Here is a 20,584-nt window from a genome sequence, read left to right on the forward strand (position 1 = left end):
GGGCTGGGGTTACTAAAAACCGCTACAATATTGTTAATAGATTTATTATGTTAAATAAATGTTATGTGTAGTTTGTAAATTTGATTTTCTAATGACCTTGAATTATTTGATTCCTTCGTCCCGAGCCTTTGCTGGCCAACAGGCGGGACCCTGCCGCGCGCACTCCGGCCCCGCCGCCGGCTCCGGCCTCGCTGGGGGCGCCCGCGCCACGTGGGGGCCGCCGGGCCGTGCTGCCCCCTGGCGGCCGGAGCCGGAGGCCCCGAGGCCGGCGCCGCACCTGGCCGCCCGCGGCCGCTCTAGGAACGCCGGCCTCTCGGTGGTGGCGCGGGGTCGCCGTCGGGCGCCTGGGAAGGGCCGAAGCCGGGCCGCTGCACCCGGAGACCAGCCAGGATCCCGCGTTTTCTGGTTTCCCCCCACGCCCGGCCCGCTGGGGCCCGTGAGTGGTGCAGATGCGGGCGGCTGGCGCGCACACAAAGGGCCGGTCCCTGGGCCCTGCAGGGTGCCACGGAGCCGAGCGAGCCCCATCCCGAGGGCGCAAAGCCACCTCGGAGGAGAGGGGTACAGAGGCAGTGCGGGGGGCGCGGGGACAAAGAAAGGAGGGATGGCCCCAGGAATTTACCCGAGCGAGCGGCAGCGTTTATAAAATCCTTTCCCGGGCGGCAGGTCCTTTTAACGACTGTCAGTTAAGCTAGTGGCAGATGCATTTCCACCATGTGCAGGTGGGTGCACCTTGAGGAGCGCCCTGGTGATGGGCTGGGCCTTTCCTGGTCCTTGAAACATTTTCAGATATTTGTCTAGTTATGTCCAAGAGGTCGACTTGCCCTGTCAAAGGATATGGACACTTTTTTAAAGGCTTTTTATGCATATTGCCAAACCCGTCTCCAGAAGGGCATCCGTTTACACTTGTTCTCTGGTGGGTACCTGCAGGCAGAGGTGGGAATCGGGAAGGCGGCCCCTTGAGGGAGTGGGAGGACACAGAATCACCTGGTTCCTGGTGAGTAATGACCATGGCATCGGAACGGTGGCCTGGGCCAATATTGTGAGGCCTGACTCAATGCTTTGAGAATGTTGGGCCAGCGGAATCATTTGAAAATGCACATTTGCTCATGGTGTTCTGTGGTGTTTGTTTTGTGTTTTGTTTTGTTTTTTGGTTAATCCTCACTGGTTGGTTGGTTGCCTCCTCCTTGACCAGGAATTGAACCTGTGACCCTTCTGTGCACAGACAGATGCTCTCACCACTGAAAACACCAGCCAGGGCCCTAAGAGTAGTGGTTCCCGTTGCTCTTGGGGTAAAATCCAGAATCTCCTGAGGGCCCACCAGGCCCCGCCTGCCTCTCCAGCCCTATCTTGGGCTGTGTATTTGTTTATTAGTTTCCTAGGGCTGCTGTCACCAAGTAACACAACGTGGATGGTCTTATACAACAGACATTTATTGGCCAGATAGAAGTTCAAAATCAAGGTGAGGTCACCGTTGGTTCTCACTGGAGGCTCAGGGAGAATCCATTCCACACCTCCCACCCAGCTTCTGGTGGTAACCTTTGGCGTCCCTTGGCTTGGAGACATATCACTCCAGTATCTGCCTCCAGTGTCACCTGGCTTTCTCCTTGTGTGTCTCTATCTCTGTGTCTCTTCTTATAAGGACAACAGTCATATTGCCCTAAGGGCCTACTTACTCCAGTATGACTTCATTTTAATTTAATTACATCTGCAATGACCCTATTTCCAAGTGAGGTCACATTCTGAGGTTCCTGGGAGGACATGAATGGTAAGACACGATGCAACCTCCAAGACGCCCTGGCCCTGGCTCCACCCAGGCTGCCTGGTCCTCCTGGACTACTCATCTCCTAACTAGCTTCCCTCCCTCCTGCAGGGTGTTGTGGAAATGTCACTTCCTCAGAGAAGCTCTCCCGAACCTATGACACGCGTGTCAGAGGTGACATGCAAACTCATTTTTTTGGTTGATTTTTCTTTGTTAAATGGCATTTAAATATATAAAATAAATATCAAAAATATAAGTCTTTGTTTTACTATGGTTGCAAATATCAAAAAATTTCTATATGTGACATGGCACCAGAGTTAAGTTAGGGTTTTTCAAAATGCTGACACGCCGAGCTCAAAAGGTTCGCCATCACTGGACTAGGGTCACCCTGCCCTGGTCTGTGGGCTCACAGCACTCATCACATGGTAATTGAAGAGGTATCTGAGTGACAGTGGGTCACCCTTGCATGTGCCTCCTCTGCTATAATATGGCCTCCACCAGGACAGTAACAGGCCAACTGGAAGAACAATAACAAACCTAAAATCGTGGCCAAAGAGGCTATCACGATAGGACAGGCCAGAGATGACAGGTCCCAGGAAACCCACTGCAGAAAGCCCATGAGGAAGGCCTCAGAGCAGTGGCCCCTGCACATGCCCGGAGATAGGTCTGCATTCAGACCAGGCTCCACCCTTCGCTAGGTGGCACATGAAATAAAACCCACCGCTGACCATGCCTTACAAGGCCCTATATTGTGACCTGCCTCACCTCCCTGACCTCTGCTCCATTCTGTCCTGCTCTGTCCCTTCCCTGCAGCTGCACTATTACTGTTTATGCTCCATAATCCTGCCTCGCTAGTTCCTGCCTTAGGGCCTTGGCAGTCATTCTACCCATAGCCTGGAATGTTCTGTATCCAAATTTCTACATACTGGTTTCTTATCAGTCAGACTTCAGCTCAAATTGTCACTTCCCTGAGCACCCCATCTAACTTCCACCGTCTTCCATCACACCACCCTGCTTTACTAGTATTTCCCTACAGTGTTTTCAGTGTCTGCGGTGATCTGGTTCATGTATTTGCTATCTGCCACCGTACACCTCTCGGAATAGAAGTTCCATGAGGGCAGGGACCGTGTTTGTTTGCCTTGTTCACTGCTGAGCCCTCAGTGCCTAGAGTAGAATTTGGGATGCAATGGGTCCTTACTGTTTGTTGAATGAATGAAAGTGACTTAACTTTCATTCATTCAACTTGTTGGGGAGCACACAAGACTTGGTTGGAAAGTTTTTAAGGAGGTCATTCTGAGAAAAGCGAAGTGCGCCAAAGGCCACCTGCCCTGTTTATCAGAATTCTGACTTAGGAGAATGCTGAATGACCTATCCAAACAAGTCTGTGCACGTGCAGACCCCCAGGTGTTTACTGGAATCCTTATGCTTAAATCTTTGGGTGTCCTTGCTTAAAGAATACTACAAACATGTGTGTTCTCCCAAGATTACTTACCCTACTGATTGTATCTTAAGATAAACTTTATCTCAAACTGCTGTTACAATAAAAGCCTAATGAGACAGGCAATCGAGGCTGCCTGGTTCCTTTAGCCAGGCAGTCCCTTAGCCCTCTCTTTCACAGCAAATGTGTTGGAGTAATCCATTCATTCTTCACTCAGGGTCTGCTGGTCAGCCCTGGCATCAGTTGAATGTTTTTCATCTGTAAAATAGGGGTAATCTTAGCTACTTCATGGGAGACAACAATTTTACCTGCTTCAAAGAGTTCTTGGGAGGAAGCTGTCCATGCAGTGCTCCCAACAGAGTAAACACTCGACATATGTGAGCCTTGATTAATGTCTTAGATTGACACACATCCTAACTGGAGAGGTAGTAGACAGCAGATGAAGCTATGTCCTCATCTGCAAAAATGGAAATAAATATCTGTTTAAAAGCTTGAATGAGCTCTCACTGGTTTGGCTCAGTGGATAGAGCGTCGGCTTGCAGACTGAAGGGTCCTGAGTTCGATTCTGGTCAAGGACATGTACCTTGGTTGCGGGCACATCTCTAGGGGGTGGTGTGCAGGAGGCAGCTGATTGATGTTTCTCTCTCATCGATTTCTAACTCTCTATCCCTCTCCCTTCCTCTCTGTAAAAATATCAATAAAATATATTTTGCCGAAACCGGTTTGGCTCAGTGGATAGAGCCTTGGCCTGCGGACTGAAAGGTCCCAGGTTCGATTCCGGTCAGGGGCATGTACCTTGGTTGCGCGCACATCCCCAGTGGGAGATGTGCAGGAGGCAGCTGATCGATGTTTCTCTCTCATCGATGTTTCTAACTCTCTATCTCTCTCCCTTCCTCTCTGTGAAAAATCAATAAAAATATATATTTAAAAAAATAAATAAATAAAATAAAAAATATTTTTAAAAAATTAAAAAAATAAAATAAAATAAAAGCTTGAATGAGTGCTATATAAATTATGCATATTTCTCAAATTAGTGTTCCATTGATCCTTTTTGTCATAAAGCAATTATTTATGACAATAGGAAATTATGTCAATAGGAAATGGTATTGCTTGCCATTACTAAAAGGGGAATATGCTTAAATTTGTAGTATTTATTGGTTGTTTTGATTTTGAAAGTAATACATTTTATGCAGAAAATTTGGAGACTATAGAAGAGTATAAAGAAGAAAGTTTAAAAAGTCACCCATATATAGAATGGTGCAGCCACTGTGGAAAACAGTATGGAGTTTCCTCAAAAATTTTAAAATGGAACTGCCTTTTGACCCAGCAATCCCACTTCTTGGAATATATCCTAAGAATCCTGAAACACCAATCAAAAAGAAAATATGCACCCTTATGTCCATAGCACCGTTATTTATAATTGCTAAGATCTGGAAACAGCCCAAGTGCCCATCAGCAGATGAGTGGATAAAAAAGCTGTGGTACATTTACACAATGGAATACTATGCAACCGTAAAAAAGGAAGGACCTCTTACCTTTTGGGACAGTATGGATAGACCTGGAGATAATTATGCTAAATTAAATAAGTCAGTCAGAAAAAGGCAAATACCATATCATCTCACTAATACGTGGAATCTGATTAACAAAATAGAACCAGAGGCATGGGTATATGATACAGATTGACCATAGGGAAGGTAGGTGGGGGAGACTGGATAAAAGAAGGTGAAGGGATTAGCCAACGAGCATATATGCATAGCCCGTGGACACAGACAACAGAGTGATGAAGACCAGGGAAGAGGTAGGGGGCTGGATGGATTGGGGCAAAGGAAAGGAAATGGGAGACACCTTAATAGCATCATCAACAACAACAAAAAACACACAAAAGTCACCTATAATTGCCCTCTATATTTTTTTAGCCCTCACCTTTATGCCATGGAGAAAACAATGCAAATGTAATTGTATCAGAGAGGAAATGCGATGCCAGCAGGCCGGTGGAAGGGACAGCTAAGCATGTAGGCTGTGATTATCTTTTCATTAAATCTGCATACATACTGTGGTGTTCTCCCAGTTCCGGATTTCAGGTGTCCTGTCCTTGGGGCTGTTTTCAGTCTTGGGATGTTCTAATATTTACCAGGATAAGTCATAAGTCCTCCAACACTGCTCTGTTATTTTCAGTTTTCTTAGCTTCCGGCATCTACTTTGTTTTGGGGAGTAAATGGCCCACGTTTTGCTTACTAGGCCTGTCTTCCATTTATATCTCAGGTAAGGAGTAAGTTTTAAAAAGACAACATTTGAAGTAGAAAAAGGACTAAGAAGGTCTGGGCGGTTAGGAGAGGAGGGAGGCTGGGGAGGTGGGCAGTGAGTGACATCAGAGAATAGTGGGAAGAGGAAAGACAGGTGGCGAATAAAAGAAGAGAAAGAGAGCAAAAAGAAAGAAGGAGGGATGAAGACAAGATGACAGATGGAGGGCAACTGACAAGTGAACAAGGTGGGCCAGGCCCTCAGACCCAGAGCTTGGTGTGGGAAAAGGGCTTTTTCCCTCAGTAACAAGAGGGTACCTAGACCCCTGCTATCTCTCACTGTGAACAAAAGATTGTGACCAAATTATGGATGGATTCACCAAACTTGGGAAAGAAAGTGGGTTGGGCTTCAGAGCAGAAAGGCCAGTTTGGAATGACAATGGATATGAAGCTAATGATGCAGAGGCTGTAATGGTTTTTATGGTCTGGGTGTGGCTGTATGAGTATAAAGCTATGAGTGAAGGAAAAGCACATACCTGGGGGTATAGCTCAGGGGTAGAGCATTTGACTGCAGATCAAGAGGTCCCCGGTTCAAATCCGGGTGCCCCCTTTGTGTGTCCCTTTTTCCAGGATTCCAGGCTCCCAGCAGCCTTCCCTGGTCTCTGTAGATCCAGCATCCCCCCAAGAATGAAATTAGGACCCACCCTCTCTTCTTGACTCTGTGCCCTCTGTTAAAATATGTCTTCACATTCTTATATCGTCCTCAGAGGAAAACTACAAGATAGGTGTTTTCATCAGTAGTCCTCAATCACCACCGCCATCACCATCCTTATCATGGATGACGGTGACACAGAAATTTGAGGCACCTTGTCCCAAATCACAAAGTGACAGAATCAAGAGTTAAATGACTACCACTAGTCGTTTAGCCAGTAGTTTGTGACTACTTCAAAAAAAGAGGAAACCAAAGCAGTTATAAGATAAACTAGAGGCCCGACACACGAAATTCGTGCAAGAGTAGGCCTTCCTTCCACCGGCTGCTGGCACCAGCTTCCCTTCGGCTGCCGGCAGACACCTGGGACCTGGGCTTCCCTCGCAGCCCTGGCTTCGTCCGGAAGGTCGTCCAGTCTAATTAGCATATTACACTTTTATTATTATAGATGACTCTTGGGATGTAATGTATAGCATGGTGACTATATTGTGTATTTGAAAGTTGTTGAGAGAGTACATCACCCAAGTTCTCATCACAAGGGAACAAATCCTAACTATGTATGGTGAAGGATGTTAACTAGACTTACCTGATTTCTTTTTACTTTATTTGTATTAAATATTTTCCAGTTTTATTGTGATATAACTGACATAAAATTGTAGTTTAGGTGTACAACATAATAACTTCATATGTGTACATATTGCAAAAGGATCACCACAATAATAACAGAGTCTTAAATTTTTCTCTGTATGCTATTTTGTACATTTTCAATTCTGTGCCATGTGAAAACATTACTCGTACAAAAGCTAATGAATTCACACATTTAGAAAATCTCAGATCAAGTGCTCTGACTTCCAGAAGCCGCTTGGGTCCTCTCAAAGCTCTGGCTTAGATCCCCTCTGCTTTTCTGGGCAACCCCATTATAAGAGGGGGAGGAGTTTGCAGGGGGGTAGGGGAAGGGGACTGCTGATTGTCACAGGGCTGGAGAAGGGTTGGTCCTGAGGCAGCAAAGCCCTAAACACCCATCCTCCAAGGGCAGCTGAGTTGTGGCAGGGTGAAGTGGTAGTCGTTTAACTCTTTTTTTTTTTTTTATGCAGGCCGCTCCCTACATCTGCAGTTCAGATACACAGCCCATACCTTTTTTTTTTAAGTTTAAGTAGTTTATTTATTATTTTTTTTATTTTTTTATTGCTTAAAGCATTACAAAGGGTATTACATATGTGTCCTTTTTTTCCCCGCCCTTGACAATCCCCTGGCCTCCCCTACCCCCCAGTGTCTTATGTCCATTGGTTATGCTTATATGCATGCATACAAGTCCTTCGGTTGATCTCTTACCCCCTTCCCTCCTGCCCCCCAACCCTCCCCGGCCTTCCCACTGCAGTTTAACAATCTGTTTGAGGCAGCTCTGCCTCTGTATCTATTATTGTTCAAAAGTTTATAATGGTCTCTATTATCCATGAATGTGTGAGATCATGTGGTATTTTTCCTTCATTGACTGGCTTATTTCACTTAGCATAATGCTCTCCAGTTCCATCCATGCCGTTGCAAATGGTAAGAGTTCCTTCTTTTTTACCGCAGCATAGTATTCCATCGTGTAGATGTACCACAGTTTTCTAATCCATTCATCTACTGATGGACACTTAGGCTGTTTCCAGATCTTAGCTATGGTGAATTGTGCTGCTATGAACATATGGGTGCATCTATCCTTTCTGATTGGTGTTTCTGTTTTCGTGGGATATATTCCTAGAAGTGGGATCACAGGATCAAATGGGAGTTCCATTTTTAGTTTTTTGAGGAAACTCCATACTGTCTTCCATAGTGGCTGCACCAGTCTGCATTCCCACCAGCAGTGCACGAGTGTTCCCTTTTCTCCACATCCTCTCCAGCACTTGTCGTTTGTTGATTTGTTGATGATAGCCAGTCTGACAGGTGTGAGATGGTACCTCATTGTTGTTTTGATTTGCATCTCTCGGATGATTAGTGACTTTGAGCATGTTTTCATATGTCTCTTGGCTTTCTGAATGTCCTCTTTTGAAAGGTGTCTATTTAGATGCTTTGCCCATTTTTTGATTGGATTGTTTATCTTCCTTTTGTTAAGTTGTATGAGTTCCCTATAAATTTTGGAGATTAGGCCCTTATCAGATATGACATTGGCAAATATGTTTTCCCATGCAGTGGGTTTTCTTATTGTTTTGTTGATGGTTTCTTTTGCTGTTCAGAAGCTTTTTATTTTGATGTAGTCCCATTTGTTCATTTTCTCTTTAGTTTCAAGTGCCCTAGGAGCTGTATCAGTGAAGAAATTGCTTCGGCATATGTCTGAGATTTTGTTGCCTTTGAATTCTTCTAGAATTTTTATGGTTTCCTGTCGTACATTTAAGTCCTTTATCCATTTTGAGTTTATTTTTGTGTATGGTGTAAGTTGGTGGTCTAGTTTCATTTTCTTGCATATATCTGTCCAATTTTCCCAACACCACTTATTGAAGAGACTATCTTGGCTCCATTGAATGTTCTTTAGTCGTTTAACTCTTGATTTGTCACTTACTCTGTGATTTGGGGCAAGTTGCTTCAGTTCCCTGTGTCACCGTCATCCATGATAAGGATGGTGATGGTGGTGATGGTTGGGACAGTACTACCACAAATAATTTTTTAAGTCATACATATGAAGGTCTTAGAACAGTTTATCTAACACATTGTAAGTGCTCAATAAGCATTATAATAGGTGTCTAGGGTGTGGCTGCTCAGTAGAAAAGTCCTGAGGAGGCCTAACTATTCTAAGAGGGGGCATAGCTCAGGGGTAGAGCATTTGACTGCAGATCAAGAGGTCCCTGGTTCAAATCCAGGTGCCCCCTATGTCATTTGACTTTTACTCCAGTGGAAATATATCTCCTTGTTATCCCAAAGGCCAAGCCTCATGGAATCTAAATTTCCAACACTTGTGTTAGAGATTTAAGTGTCTCTTGTGACATTCATCATGCATTTCATTTTTACCTCCTCAGCCATACTCATTTGCTGGAGAGGTAGAGTAAGTCTGTCCTAGGCGTTCTCTGTTTCTCTAGTGCCTAATTATTACCATCCTGATTTTATTTGTTTATACCAAGCTTGCTTCAAAAAATAAGTTTTGAGGCAGCTTACAATAAAAGATGCAATAAAAGTCCAACTGATCAAGCAGGTATAAAAAGGCAAGGGCTTACTTATATGAGGCAGTCAAAGTCACAGAGATGGAAAGAATCATGGGAGCCAGGGGCTGGAGGTGGAAGGATGGGGGGGTGGGTCATTGATTAATGGGGACAGTTTCGGCTGGGGAAGATGAACATTTTCTGGAGCAGGATGGTGGTAATGGTTGCACAACATTATGAATTACTTAATACCACTGAACTGTACACTTCAAAGTGTTATGTGTATTTTACCACAATTTTAAAAACAGAAGGCAAGCCCTGGCCAGTGTGTGCAATAGTTAGAGTGTAGGCCCAGGCACCAAAGGGTCATGGGTTCCATTCCCGGTCAAGGGCAGGTGCCTGGGTGCAGGTTCCATCCCTGGCCCCAGTCCAGGCACCTGTGGGAGGCCACCAATCTATATTTCTCTCTCTCTCTCACTCTCCCCCACTCCCCACCATCCCCACCCCCGCTCCCTCTCTCCCTTCCACTCTCTCTAAAAATTAATGGAAAAAATATTCTCAGCCTGGCCCGGCCTCCTTGGCTCAGTGGTTGAGTGTCAAGCTATGAACCAGGAGTTCACAGTTCCATTCCTGGTCAGGCTGGGTTGCAAACCCCCAAATCGCAAACTATAAAAGATAAATTTGATTATATCAAAATTTAAATTTTTATGTGACAAAAACTCCTTAAACAAGAGATTGAATTTTGCAACATATATGATGGAGAATGTATTTGTCCCAGAAAATAAGCAAAATGGAAAAGAAAAGTGTTTCTCAACAATAGTCTCATCTCCAGCAACCTGACCCTCTGTCCCCAGTGCTGGGTGAGTAATCTAGTTATCAGACGTGACCGAGATTTCCGCAGGGCACTCTGTCTCACTCCTGCCCCTGGTGCCTGTACCGATTTTATTTTGGACTCTCAGTTAAACCACCTTTACCTGCTTAATTTGATTACATTATAGGAGTGAAAAAGTTTTATTTACCTATTCCACTATTAATGGACATACTAGAAACGTTTTCTGTCTTTTTACAAATGATGCTTCAATGAACATCTTTGTACGTATCTCCTGATACACGTATGCTAGAGTTTCTCAAAGGGACCCTGAAATGAAACTCCTGGATTGTACGCACACTTCTAATTTTACTAGAAGTGGAAACCCCCGAGGCACGGCCTCAGCTAGTCAGGGGGAGGTGGAGGCAACTAGAAAAGGCCTCAGCACAATTCTTTTAAATGACCCAAGACCTAGGCTTCCTATGAGGAAACAGGTGACCCCATCGGACTCAGCCAATGAGGAAACGGAGGAGGGACTGAATAAATGGGCTGTGTTCGCTGCCCCAGGTGTGCCTGCACAACCCGACAGACACTGCTCTCGAGAGCCTATTAGAAGTCTCGTTTTCACCATATTTCTGTCTCTGAGCACGTTATTTGAATCTGGACAGGTGAGCATTTCTCACACTAGGAATGAATGCTAGGTGGGGAAGGACCATGTCCCAACTCTCCCACTTCTAGGGAAGAACAGAAGTTGAAATCAGAATCCATTTCAGAGTATTGATTATTACATGCGATTGGATATTTCGATTACTGAATTCAGACAGCAACCATGGGGCTTTCTGTTACCTATGATCATTAAAGTCACTTGAACAAGAAAATACTTCACCGAGAAAGTTTAAAAGGTCAGCAATGAGAGACAAAAATGAAGTTGCTTTTCTCTTTTTAAATATATTTTTATTTATTTTAGAAAGAGGAAGGGAGAGGGATAGAGAGATAGAAATATCGATCCGCTCTATGTGCCCTGAATGGGAATCGAACGTGACCCTTGGTTCATGGGCTGATGCTAAACCACTGAGCCACACTGGCCAGGCGAGGTTGCTTTTCTTATTACCTCCTAAGTCCCACAAATCCAGTGTTACCAGCACTTCCAAGCTGGTGCCAACAAGAGGTGGTACCTTTTTGGAAAAGAATGATAGTTATGGTGTGAGGAATGCATGCACCAGCATTCCTTAAGGAATGAGCAGGACCAGCAGCTGGCTGCTGAGTCAGAACCAACAACCTGTGTGTGAATGGAAGTGTAAAGAACACTATTAGTTACACAGTATTATTAGTAAGAGGGGGTATAGCTCAGGGGTAGAGCATTTGACTGCAGAGTAAGAGGTCCTGGGTTCACATCTGAATCCTGGGTCCTGGGTGCCCTCTCTAAGAATCTCTGTCCCTGTTTGATCTAAATTGACAAAATCAGTTTTATGCAGGCCATACTGTAGTCTGCTTCCAGGAGGAGACTGGCTAGAGCAGTGGTTCTCAACCTTCCTAATGCTGCGACCCTTTAATACAGTTCCTCATGTTGTGGTGATCCCCAACCATAACATTATTTTCGTTGCTACTTCATAACTGTAATTTTGCTACTGTTATGAATCGTAATGTGAATATCTGATATGCAGGATGTATTTTCATTGTTAACAAATTGAACATAATTAAAGCATAGTGATTAATCACAAAAGCAATATGTAATTATATATGTGTTTTCCGATGGTCTTAGGCGACCCCTGTGAAAGGGTCGTTCGACCCCCAAAGGGGTCGTGACCCACAGGTTGAGAACCGCTGGGCTAGAGCCTATGAAACAGCACATTTGTGGCCATCCCTTCTTATTCCGGATCCAGTGAGGTGCTAAGCACAGCCTTGAAGACCAAGGGCAAGACTAAATGTATCCTCAATGCCTTCTTTTAGGGTCTGTTTCCTGTAACCCCAATGGTACTAAATTAAGTCTCATCCACGGTCCAGTCCAGACACAAAAACTGAGCCAGTTATGGTGAGAAAGGTGAAGGAATTAAGGAGACACACACATACACAAACAACCCATAGACACAGACAACAATATAGTGATTCCCGGAGGGACAGGGAGGTAGAAGAGGGTAAAGGGGGGAATAAATGGTAATGGAAGGAGACTGGGACTTGAGGTGGTGAACACACAATTCAATATACAGATGATGTATTTATAAAAATTGTACACCTGAAACCTATATGATTTTATTAAGCAGTGTCACCCAATAGATTCAATGTAAAGAAACTGAACCAGTTATTTTAACAGAATTTAATATAAATAATTGTTAGCCAGTATATCAATTTCCTGTAGCTTCTGTAATAAAGTACCACAATGTGGGTGATATAAACAACAAATTTATTGTCTCACAGTTCTGGATGCCAGAGTCTGAAATCAAGACTCTGGAGGGTCCCTCCTTGCCTCTTTCCAGCTTTTGGTGTTTGTTGGCAATCCCCGCCTTCCTTGGCAGCTACAAGCTGCTGCCTCATTTCAGTCTCTACCTCTGTCTTCACCTGGCTGTCTTCAGCCTGCGCGTCTCTCCTCTTCTTATGACACCAGTCACGTTGGATTAAGGGCCCACTCACTCTATGGTGATCTCATCTTAAATAATTCCATCTTTGAGGACACATTCCTGCCCACGGGGGCTGCGGGGATGCTACGAATTCAACATATCTTTTGGGGGCTACACTTTAATCCACAATAACCAGGAATTTGAAGTAAAAGGGCAGAAAGGGAAGACTAAATATCATAGAGGTAGTTTCTGTAGAAGCAGCTACCACTCGAGGGCTGGGGACAAACAGAAAGGAGGAAGTTAAGTCTTACAAGCTTGGGGAGTATCTCTGGGATCAGGGACTCCGATCTCTAAGGTGATGCTGCTGTCCCTGAAGAGTCATGGGAAGCCGGGCCTGTGAGCACCACACTGCACGTGGCAATTGCTGTTTCTACTGGATGGACAGTGGCTGCCAGGTGACACTGACAGGAACCCAACACAGGAACCCAAAGCTAGTGCTTCTTCCTGCTCCAACCTTCCATCTCGTTTGCAGCTCTACTGGCAGGACCAGCCAGGAAGCCACCTGGCGAAGGAGAGCCTGGTTTACAGAGGCCCAAACCCAGCACCACAGAGCAGAGCACAGAAAGGTGGACTTGGAGCCTAGAGACTGTATGTTCATCTCCCCCAGCAGTTAAAGGGTTGACTGTGGAGATTCGGGCAGGGGGAGGGGTCAGCATTGTGCAGAGAGCTCTGATCTGTAGGCAGGCAAGTGTGTTCTCTCTGTGAGGTGCTCCGTGCTTGGTCAGGCCATGAGGCATTTTGAGTCTGTTTTCAGATGTTCAGCACAAAAACCACTATAGAGATGTGAGTGTGGATCCTTCCAGCTGTCAGGGAGTGCTCCCCACATTACTGCCCTCCTCTAGGGACTGAAGGTGGAGAGGTTGTGGAGCTGTGGGAGGAGGGAACCTGTTGCTTCTTCTAATGTGGGGAGATGAGTTAGCATAAAGCAGGTCTGGCAACTCAGCCAAGCTATGTGGACAGGGTATCTAGGGCAGAAGCTCTGGGTGTGGCCACACAGGGAAAGGGTGTTCATTGGGCGTCACTGGTATGGCAGGGGGTATAGCTCAGGGGTAGAGCATTTGACTGCAGATCAAGAGGTCCCCAGTTCAAATCTGGGTGCCCCCTAGCATTTTAGTCTCAATGGTCATAAAGGTCATAAAGGAGTTCCAGTCTCCTCTCCTCTTTCTGAATCTGATCTCTAGTCTTCCTGCAAAAGGTGAAGAAGCTGAGGAGGCCCTTCCTGCCCAGAGCAGGGCAGCTCTGCTCAGATGATGTGTTTATCTCACTGCTCTGATCTTCCCACTCTCCCCTCACCTGGACCCCTGCTCTCCAATGTGAACTTGATCTCCTGGCTGAGGTTGAGCACTCTGACCTTTGCAAGTAGCCAGAGGGAAACCTGAGATCACCTACAAAGGAACAATAGTTGGACTGCGGGTTGACTTCTCAATAGTTGCAAAGGAAGCCAAAAGATAGTGCAATGACACATTCCATATGTTGAGAGAAACAACAGTTAACTCTGAATTCTATTCCCAGCTAAACTGTTCTACATTTGAAGATCAGAGAGTTTACCACCAACTGACCCCCATTAAAGAAAAAATTAAATATATACTTTGGAGAAAAGAAAACTGATCCCAGATGGGAGGTCTGAGATACAAGAAGTAAGCTGAATAAGGAAATTGTAAGTTATGTAAGTAAATCTAAAAATCATTGACCATATAACAATATTAATGTCTAATTTTGCAAAGTTTTTTTTAAGTTAAAACTAAAATACTGTTTAACAATATTATATCAGGAATGGGATGATAAGATTGAAAATATTTATGTAATTTGGGAGGAGGGTAAAAATATTTATTAACTTAGACTTTAAAAATTTGCACACAAATTTCTAGGGTATCATTTTAAAGGTTATGATTTTGCCCTGACTGGTTTGGCTCAGTGGATAAAGCGTCGGCCTGTGGACTGAAGGGTCCCAGGTTCGATTCCAGTCAAGGGCATGTACCTTGGTTGCAGGCACATCCCCAGGAGGGGGTGTGCAGGAGGCAGCTGATCGATGTTTCTAACTCTCTATCCCTCTGCCTTCCTCTCTGTAAAAAAATCAATAAAATATATTTTAAAATAAATAAATAAAGGTTGTGGTTTTGCCAATCTAAAGGTGATAAGGGAATGTATGGCTTATGGTAGTAGCCTTGCTAAAACACTCATTAATTCTAATAATTTATTTGTTGATTCTTTTAGATTTCATATGTATATAATCATACCATCTAAAAATTTTAAACATTTTCTTTTCTTTATCCAACCCTTATATATTTTATTTCCTTTTCTTACCTTATTATACTTATTAGGACCTCCAGTATAATGTTGAATAAAGGTTTTAATAGTAGGTATTTCCTCCTTTTGATTTCACATGAAAAGTTTTCAACATCTCACCATTAAATACATACTGTAGACTATACTTCTTGTAAATGGTCTTTACCAAATTAAGGAATTTTCCTTTAGTTTGCAAAAATAAAATTATCATAGCCCTAGCTGGTTTGGCTCAGTGGATAGATTATCAGCCTGTGGACTGAACGGTCTCAGGTTTGATTCTAGTCAAGGGCACATGCCTGAGTTGCGGGCTCAATCCCCAGTAGGGGGCGTGCAGGAGGCAGCCAATCAATGATTCTCTCTCATCGTTGATGTTTCTCTCTCTCTCTCCCTCTCCCTCTCCCTTCCTCTCTGAAATCAATAAAAATATATTCAAAAATAAATAAAATTATCATGGATGGATGTGAATTTTTATCAAAACCTTATTTTTGGAAACTATTGAGATAATCATATGCTCTTTCTCCTTTAGTATGTTAATATGGTGAATTATATTTACAAGTATTGCTTCTTGTAAAATTAAATACAACTTGCAGTCTAGATGCAAGTCCAACTTGGTCATGAAGTTCCATTATTTTTATGCAGGTTGGGCCAAAAGAAGTTTACAGTTGTGAGTACGTAAAACAGAGAGTATATTTTTATATTATTTATTAATTATTGTATTATTTTCCATATGAACCACTGTAAACCTACTTTTGCCCACCCCTTTATATTTGTGGATTTAGTTAGATCATAATTTATTTAATTTTGTACCTATGTTATGAGTGAAATTGGCCCATACATTTTTTTTTTTTGTATTGTCCTTGTTGCGTTCTGGAATCAAGGTTATATTTTAGATGTGTCTTTTGTAAATAGGATATACAAAATCTTTGTCATTTAATCTGGAGCATTTAATTTATTTTTAATGTAATTGCTGATGTATTTATATTCACATCTACCACCTTATTTTGCACTTTCAATGTTTATCCCTTATGTTTTTCTCTCCTATTTTTGTTTGTTTTTTTAATAATGTCATTATTTCCCCCTGCTACTTTGAATATTTAATACTATTTCTTCTATTTTAGTGATTTTACTAGAAACTCCATAATCCCATGGTTAACTGAAAACTTTACCCTCCTCTCAGATAACACAGGCCACTTTAGAACACTTTAACTCTCTCTACTTCCTTCCCAACTTACAGTAGCTCTTATGATTCTAATATCCCATTGTACTAGTTGGGCACCCTTTGTCCCATCACAGTGAAATTCACTCTAAGGCCTTAGCTAGTGGTGTTCCTGAGTCCTCAAAGCCACCGGAGCCCCTTTCTCTTTAGGTGTGGAGGGCTCACGGACTTCCTCGGTGTTTTTGTAGTCTCTCCAGGGCTCTCCCTCTCTCTCCTCTGTCAACTAGCGTGTCATTGTTATTTTCATGTGTCCGCTGTTGTGGCCACCAGCTGTTTCTCCTAAAGCTGGGTCTTGAAAGTTGGGGGCATGTTTTTTTTTTTTTCATATATAGTTGTCCCCAAAAATGTATGCACACTTTAACAGTTGGTAGCTGTTAAAGTGCATACACTTTCGAAAATGAAATGTTAGGGTTAGGCCAGTGACAGGGGCTGTGAAAGAATTCACAACTAAGAGAAGAGATGCAGAGAGGAAATTTATTTTACTTTCTAAGGGAGGAAAGGGCCAGTTTATTGCTAGTCAGTACAGGGTAGGGAAGAAAGAGTGGCCTGCACTTTTAAAGAGCAAGCAAGAGTCGACCTGTGAACCAGGGGGTCACTGTTCCATGCCCAGGCAGGGCACATGCCAGGGTTGCAAGCTCGATCCCCAGTCAGGGGCGTGCAGGAGGCAGCCAATAAATGACTCTCTCATCATTGATGTTTCTATCTCTCTCTCCATCTCCCCTCCTCTCTGAAATCAATATATTTAATATTTAAAAAATAAAAATAAAGAGCAAGCAATTGCTGTTGCTAAGTGACAAGGGGGGCGGGGAGGTGTTGAAGTTGAACTGTATCTTGAAAAGTTACAGTTTGTTTGCTTTCCAGGAGACAGTCAGACAGATGTCCTAAGGAGGTGTCTTAGTATTTTCCCCAAGCCGGTAAAACATACTTAAAGCAAAAGTTACAAAGAGGCTTGTCTGAAGGGGAGAGGGAAGGGAACTTTGTACTAATTAGAGATTCCTTGGTGCAAATTATCCCTGAGCTGTTAAAACGGCAGGGAGAGGGGAATGCGAGGATGCAACCTTGAGAGTATGTATAGTCTTATGTCATCCTGCTGTTTAAGTAGAGGAGCCAGCAATCTCGAAGTTTAATTACCAGGTGCTTCTCATAAATTGTGGAAGGCCACAGCAAAGAAAAGGAGAGGACTTTTTCTGTCCTTACAAAATGTATTTTAATAAACAATGCATTTATAATTATTCAAAGTGTGTGTATTTATTGGGACACTATATTTTTTCCCAATTACAATTTGTACTCAATATTATTCTGTATTAGTTTCAGGTGTGCAGTATACTAGTAGTGGTTAGAAAACCATGTGCTTTTCAGAGTGGTTCCTTCAATGTTTCAAGCATGCATCTGGCCCAATACATAGTTACTATAATATTATTGACTCTATTCCCTATGCTGTACTTTACATCCCTGTGACTATTTTGTAACTACCAATTTGTACTTCTTAATCCCTTCACCTTTTCACCCATCCCCCCCCCCAACCCTTCTCTCCTGTAAATGGCAGTTCTCTGTATCTGTAAATCTGTTTCAATTTTATTTATTTGTTTATTTTGTTTTAAATTTTTTTTCCTGATTTGTATTTCTTGTGTACCGAAAAGGTGAATGAAATTACTAAATATGCTGCCACAGTGTATGGTATATGTGACTTTTAGACATGAAGAATCAACTTTAATATTTTAGGTTCAACAACAAAAGGATCATGATTAATTCAACCATGTTTCTGCTTTCTTTACCTGGTGAAAGATTCCTGGGTCCCACCCACATAGTGGTGAAGCTGACTTCAAGTAATATTTATGGAATGTAAAACCAGTGAAGAGAAATGCATGGAATTATCATTGACGGTGAAACAAATATGGTGCAGACTATGAGCAGAAGCAAACTATAATTTGTTTAGACATTTTAGTTTATAATCAGAAATGGTTATAGCTTTAAAAGATGTAATAGAAAATGACTAGCTGCAAGCAGGAAGACTGTCGACCACTTCTGCCAACAACAAATTATATGACACACAACAGATTTTGAAATTGTCTTGTCATGTACATATACAAAATATTTAAACAAGATGGAGCGGCAGCTATTGGGTCCTTCAAAGGCTTCTAGAACAAAGAAGACCTTAATTTTTTTAAAAAATATATTTTATTGATTTTTTACAGAGAGGAAGGGAGAGAGATAGTTAGAAACATCGATGAGAGAGAAACATCGATCAGCTGCCTCCTGCACATCTCCCACTGGGGATGTGCCCACAACCCAGGTACATGCCCTTGACCGGAATCGAACCCGGGACCCTTCAGTCCGCAGGCTGACACTCTATCCACTGAGCCAAACCGGTTTCGGCGAAGACCTTAATTTTGTATTTTCCAGAGTAAGACTTACTAATAACCAATAGTTGCTTGCATAGAGAGCAGTTTGTGGGAACTTGCTGAATAAATTGATGTGCCTACATGATTCCTGCTGAAAAGATTTCCCTTTGATTCTACTCTAGGGAAGATGCTACAGTTAGTATGCCTACAAGGAAAGTTAGATACAGATGGAAACTGCAAGTATTTTCTTAACTTGAAAACCAATTAAATTGCTCCATTGTCACATTTCTTTAAAAAAAGAAAATTTATTGCTTCCAGAGAGGAAGGGAGAGGGAGAGAGGGATAGAAACATCAATGATGAGAGGGAATCATTGATTGGCTGCCTCCTGCACGCCCCCTACTGGGGATGGAGTCCGAAACCTTGACAGGAATCAAATCCCGGGATCCTTTAGTCTGCAGGCAGACGCTCTATCCATTGAGCCAAACCGGCTAGGGCATAGGTCCAAACTTTAGGACAAATTTTTCTCTAGTGATTGTGTGTAGCAGCAAGAACAGACAAAAATATTAGAAATTGGAGACAAAAATATGAGTACAACCATCTTAAATCTACTTCTGGAAACATGTATGTTCTTGAAACTGCATAAAACTTCAGTCTGTGAAATTGCTTCTATGAAATGCCATCACCATTCAAAAAATTTTCAAGACTAAGAATTAAAAAGGAGTAAAGTCTTTTTACCCTAAGTTCCTATTAAAGGAAGGTCCATTTAATAAATTGGTAGTAATGTTACCATATTATACTGGCAGAACTACACTTGCTGGCTAAAGAAGCTCAGTTGAAAATACCTCTTTTAGTAATGTCCCCGTTTAATGGCCATAGAGGTATCCAGCAGTTGACGGGGCTGTGAAATTACTGTTCTTGCATGAAGGTCAACTTAAAACATTTTTTAAAAATATATTTTATTGATTTTTTACAGAGAGGAAGGGAGAGGGATAGAGAGTTAGAAACATCGATGAGAGAGAAGCATCGATCAGCCACTTCCTGCACACCCCCTACTGGGGATGTGCCCGCAACCAAGGTACATGCCCTTGACCGGAATCGAACCTGGGACCTTTCAGTCCCCAGGCCGAGGCTCTATCCAGTGAGCCAAACCGGCCAGGGCAACTTTAAATTTTTTAATCATTTTTAATAGTAAAAGTTATAAAAATTAATTTCCTTCCCAAGAAAATTCAGGGTTTTTTTTTCTAGAAGTCGTTCTGTCATGGTGATATTTTGATTCATAGAATTGCAATTTTTAATTGCCAAACATTCCATTTGACCAAAATGTATATGCAGGTATATTCGACTTACATGCTGCAAGTGTAGCTACTGTCTAAAAAGAGCTTAGTATACAGGTGCCCCAACAGGATGGTTCTCATACTTCAGTGATTTATGCACTTTGTTATGGACATTGGCTTGATTCGGTTGTTGAAATACAGGTTTGGGTGGACTCTGAGTGTGAAAGGAGGGCTATCCTGAAACTCCTGGTCACGTGGTTGTCAACCGGAAACACACAACCCCCATAGAGAACACGTGCTTCCTCCAGTCGTTTGCACGGACCTAGCAAACCATAACCCCAATGATCCGGATGTAAGGACAACTGTACACTAGCTTTTGGTCCTAACACGGGCCACGTGGGATGTGAACCGCTTCATCTTGGCTGCCACATTTGCAATTTATGCAACTTATGAACGTCCTCTTCCTCACCGCCGTGTGCCCCTGCGCCACTCATTCCAGCCCGCAGGCTCTCGGGCACCCGGCTCCCGCACTGCGCCCTTTTCCACCTTTCGGAATTGGGCTGCCTCCCGCCCCAGCGCCTCCCTTCAGGCGGTGCCTGCTCCTTGGACCTCCAGGAAGAACACTCTTCCCTGACGAGCACTGGTTTGCGGCTGGGCCCTAAGCTGCAACCTGTTGAGAGCTCTCGGGTATGAGAAAACGCTACACTTGGTTCCTCGAGCAACCATCGCGCACGAGCCCAGACGACCTCGCCGCGGGGCGAGAGTGTCCGCCCGGGCCGGCAG

The 20,584-nt window shown here is 43.3% G+C and overlaps 1 protein-coding gene and 3 non-coding genes across 4 annotated transcripts in view; all 4 read left to right on the plus strand.

Moving 5' to 3' along the window:
• Positions 1–5,975: 5,975 nt before the first annotated feature.
• Positions 5,976–6,047, plus strand: TRNAC-GCA. The gene has a single exon. It is a non-coding gene; the product is annotated as a tRNA-Cys (tRNA).
• A 2,873-nt stretch (positions 6,048–8,920) lies between these two features.
• Positions 8,921–8,992, plus strand: TRNAC-GCA. The gene has a single exon. It is a non-coding gene; the product is annotated as a tRNA-Cys (tRNA).
• A 4,722-nt stretch (positions 8,993–13,714) lies between these two features.
• On the plus strand, positions 13,715–13,786 carry TRNAC-GCA. Its single transcript has one exon. It is a non-coding gene; the product is annotated as a tRNA-Cys (tRNA).
• Positions 13,787–20,142: 6,356 nt separating this feature from the next.
• Positions 20,143–20,584, plus strand: part of ZNF398 (zinc finger protein 398) — a 27,162-nt gene continuing 26,720 nt past the window's right edge. Inside the window, exons 1-2 of the mRNA XM_014455826.2 lie at positions 20,143–20,153; positions 20,308–20,488. Of these exons, the coding sequence (XP_014311312.2) occupies positions 20,143–20,153; positions 20,308–20,488 (192 nt within the window). The remainder of the gene's footprint in view (positions 20,154–20,307; positions 20,489–20,584) is intronic.

The sequence above is a fragment of the Myotis lucifugus genome, unplaced genomic scaffold (genome assembly GCF_000147115.1).
Source record: "Myotis lucifugus unplaced genomic scaffold, Myoluc2.0 scaffold_51, whole genome shotgun sequence".
NCBI lineage: Eukaryota > Metazoa > Chordata > Mammalia > Chiroptera > Vespertilionidae > Myotis > Myotis lucifugus.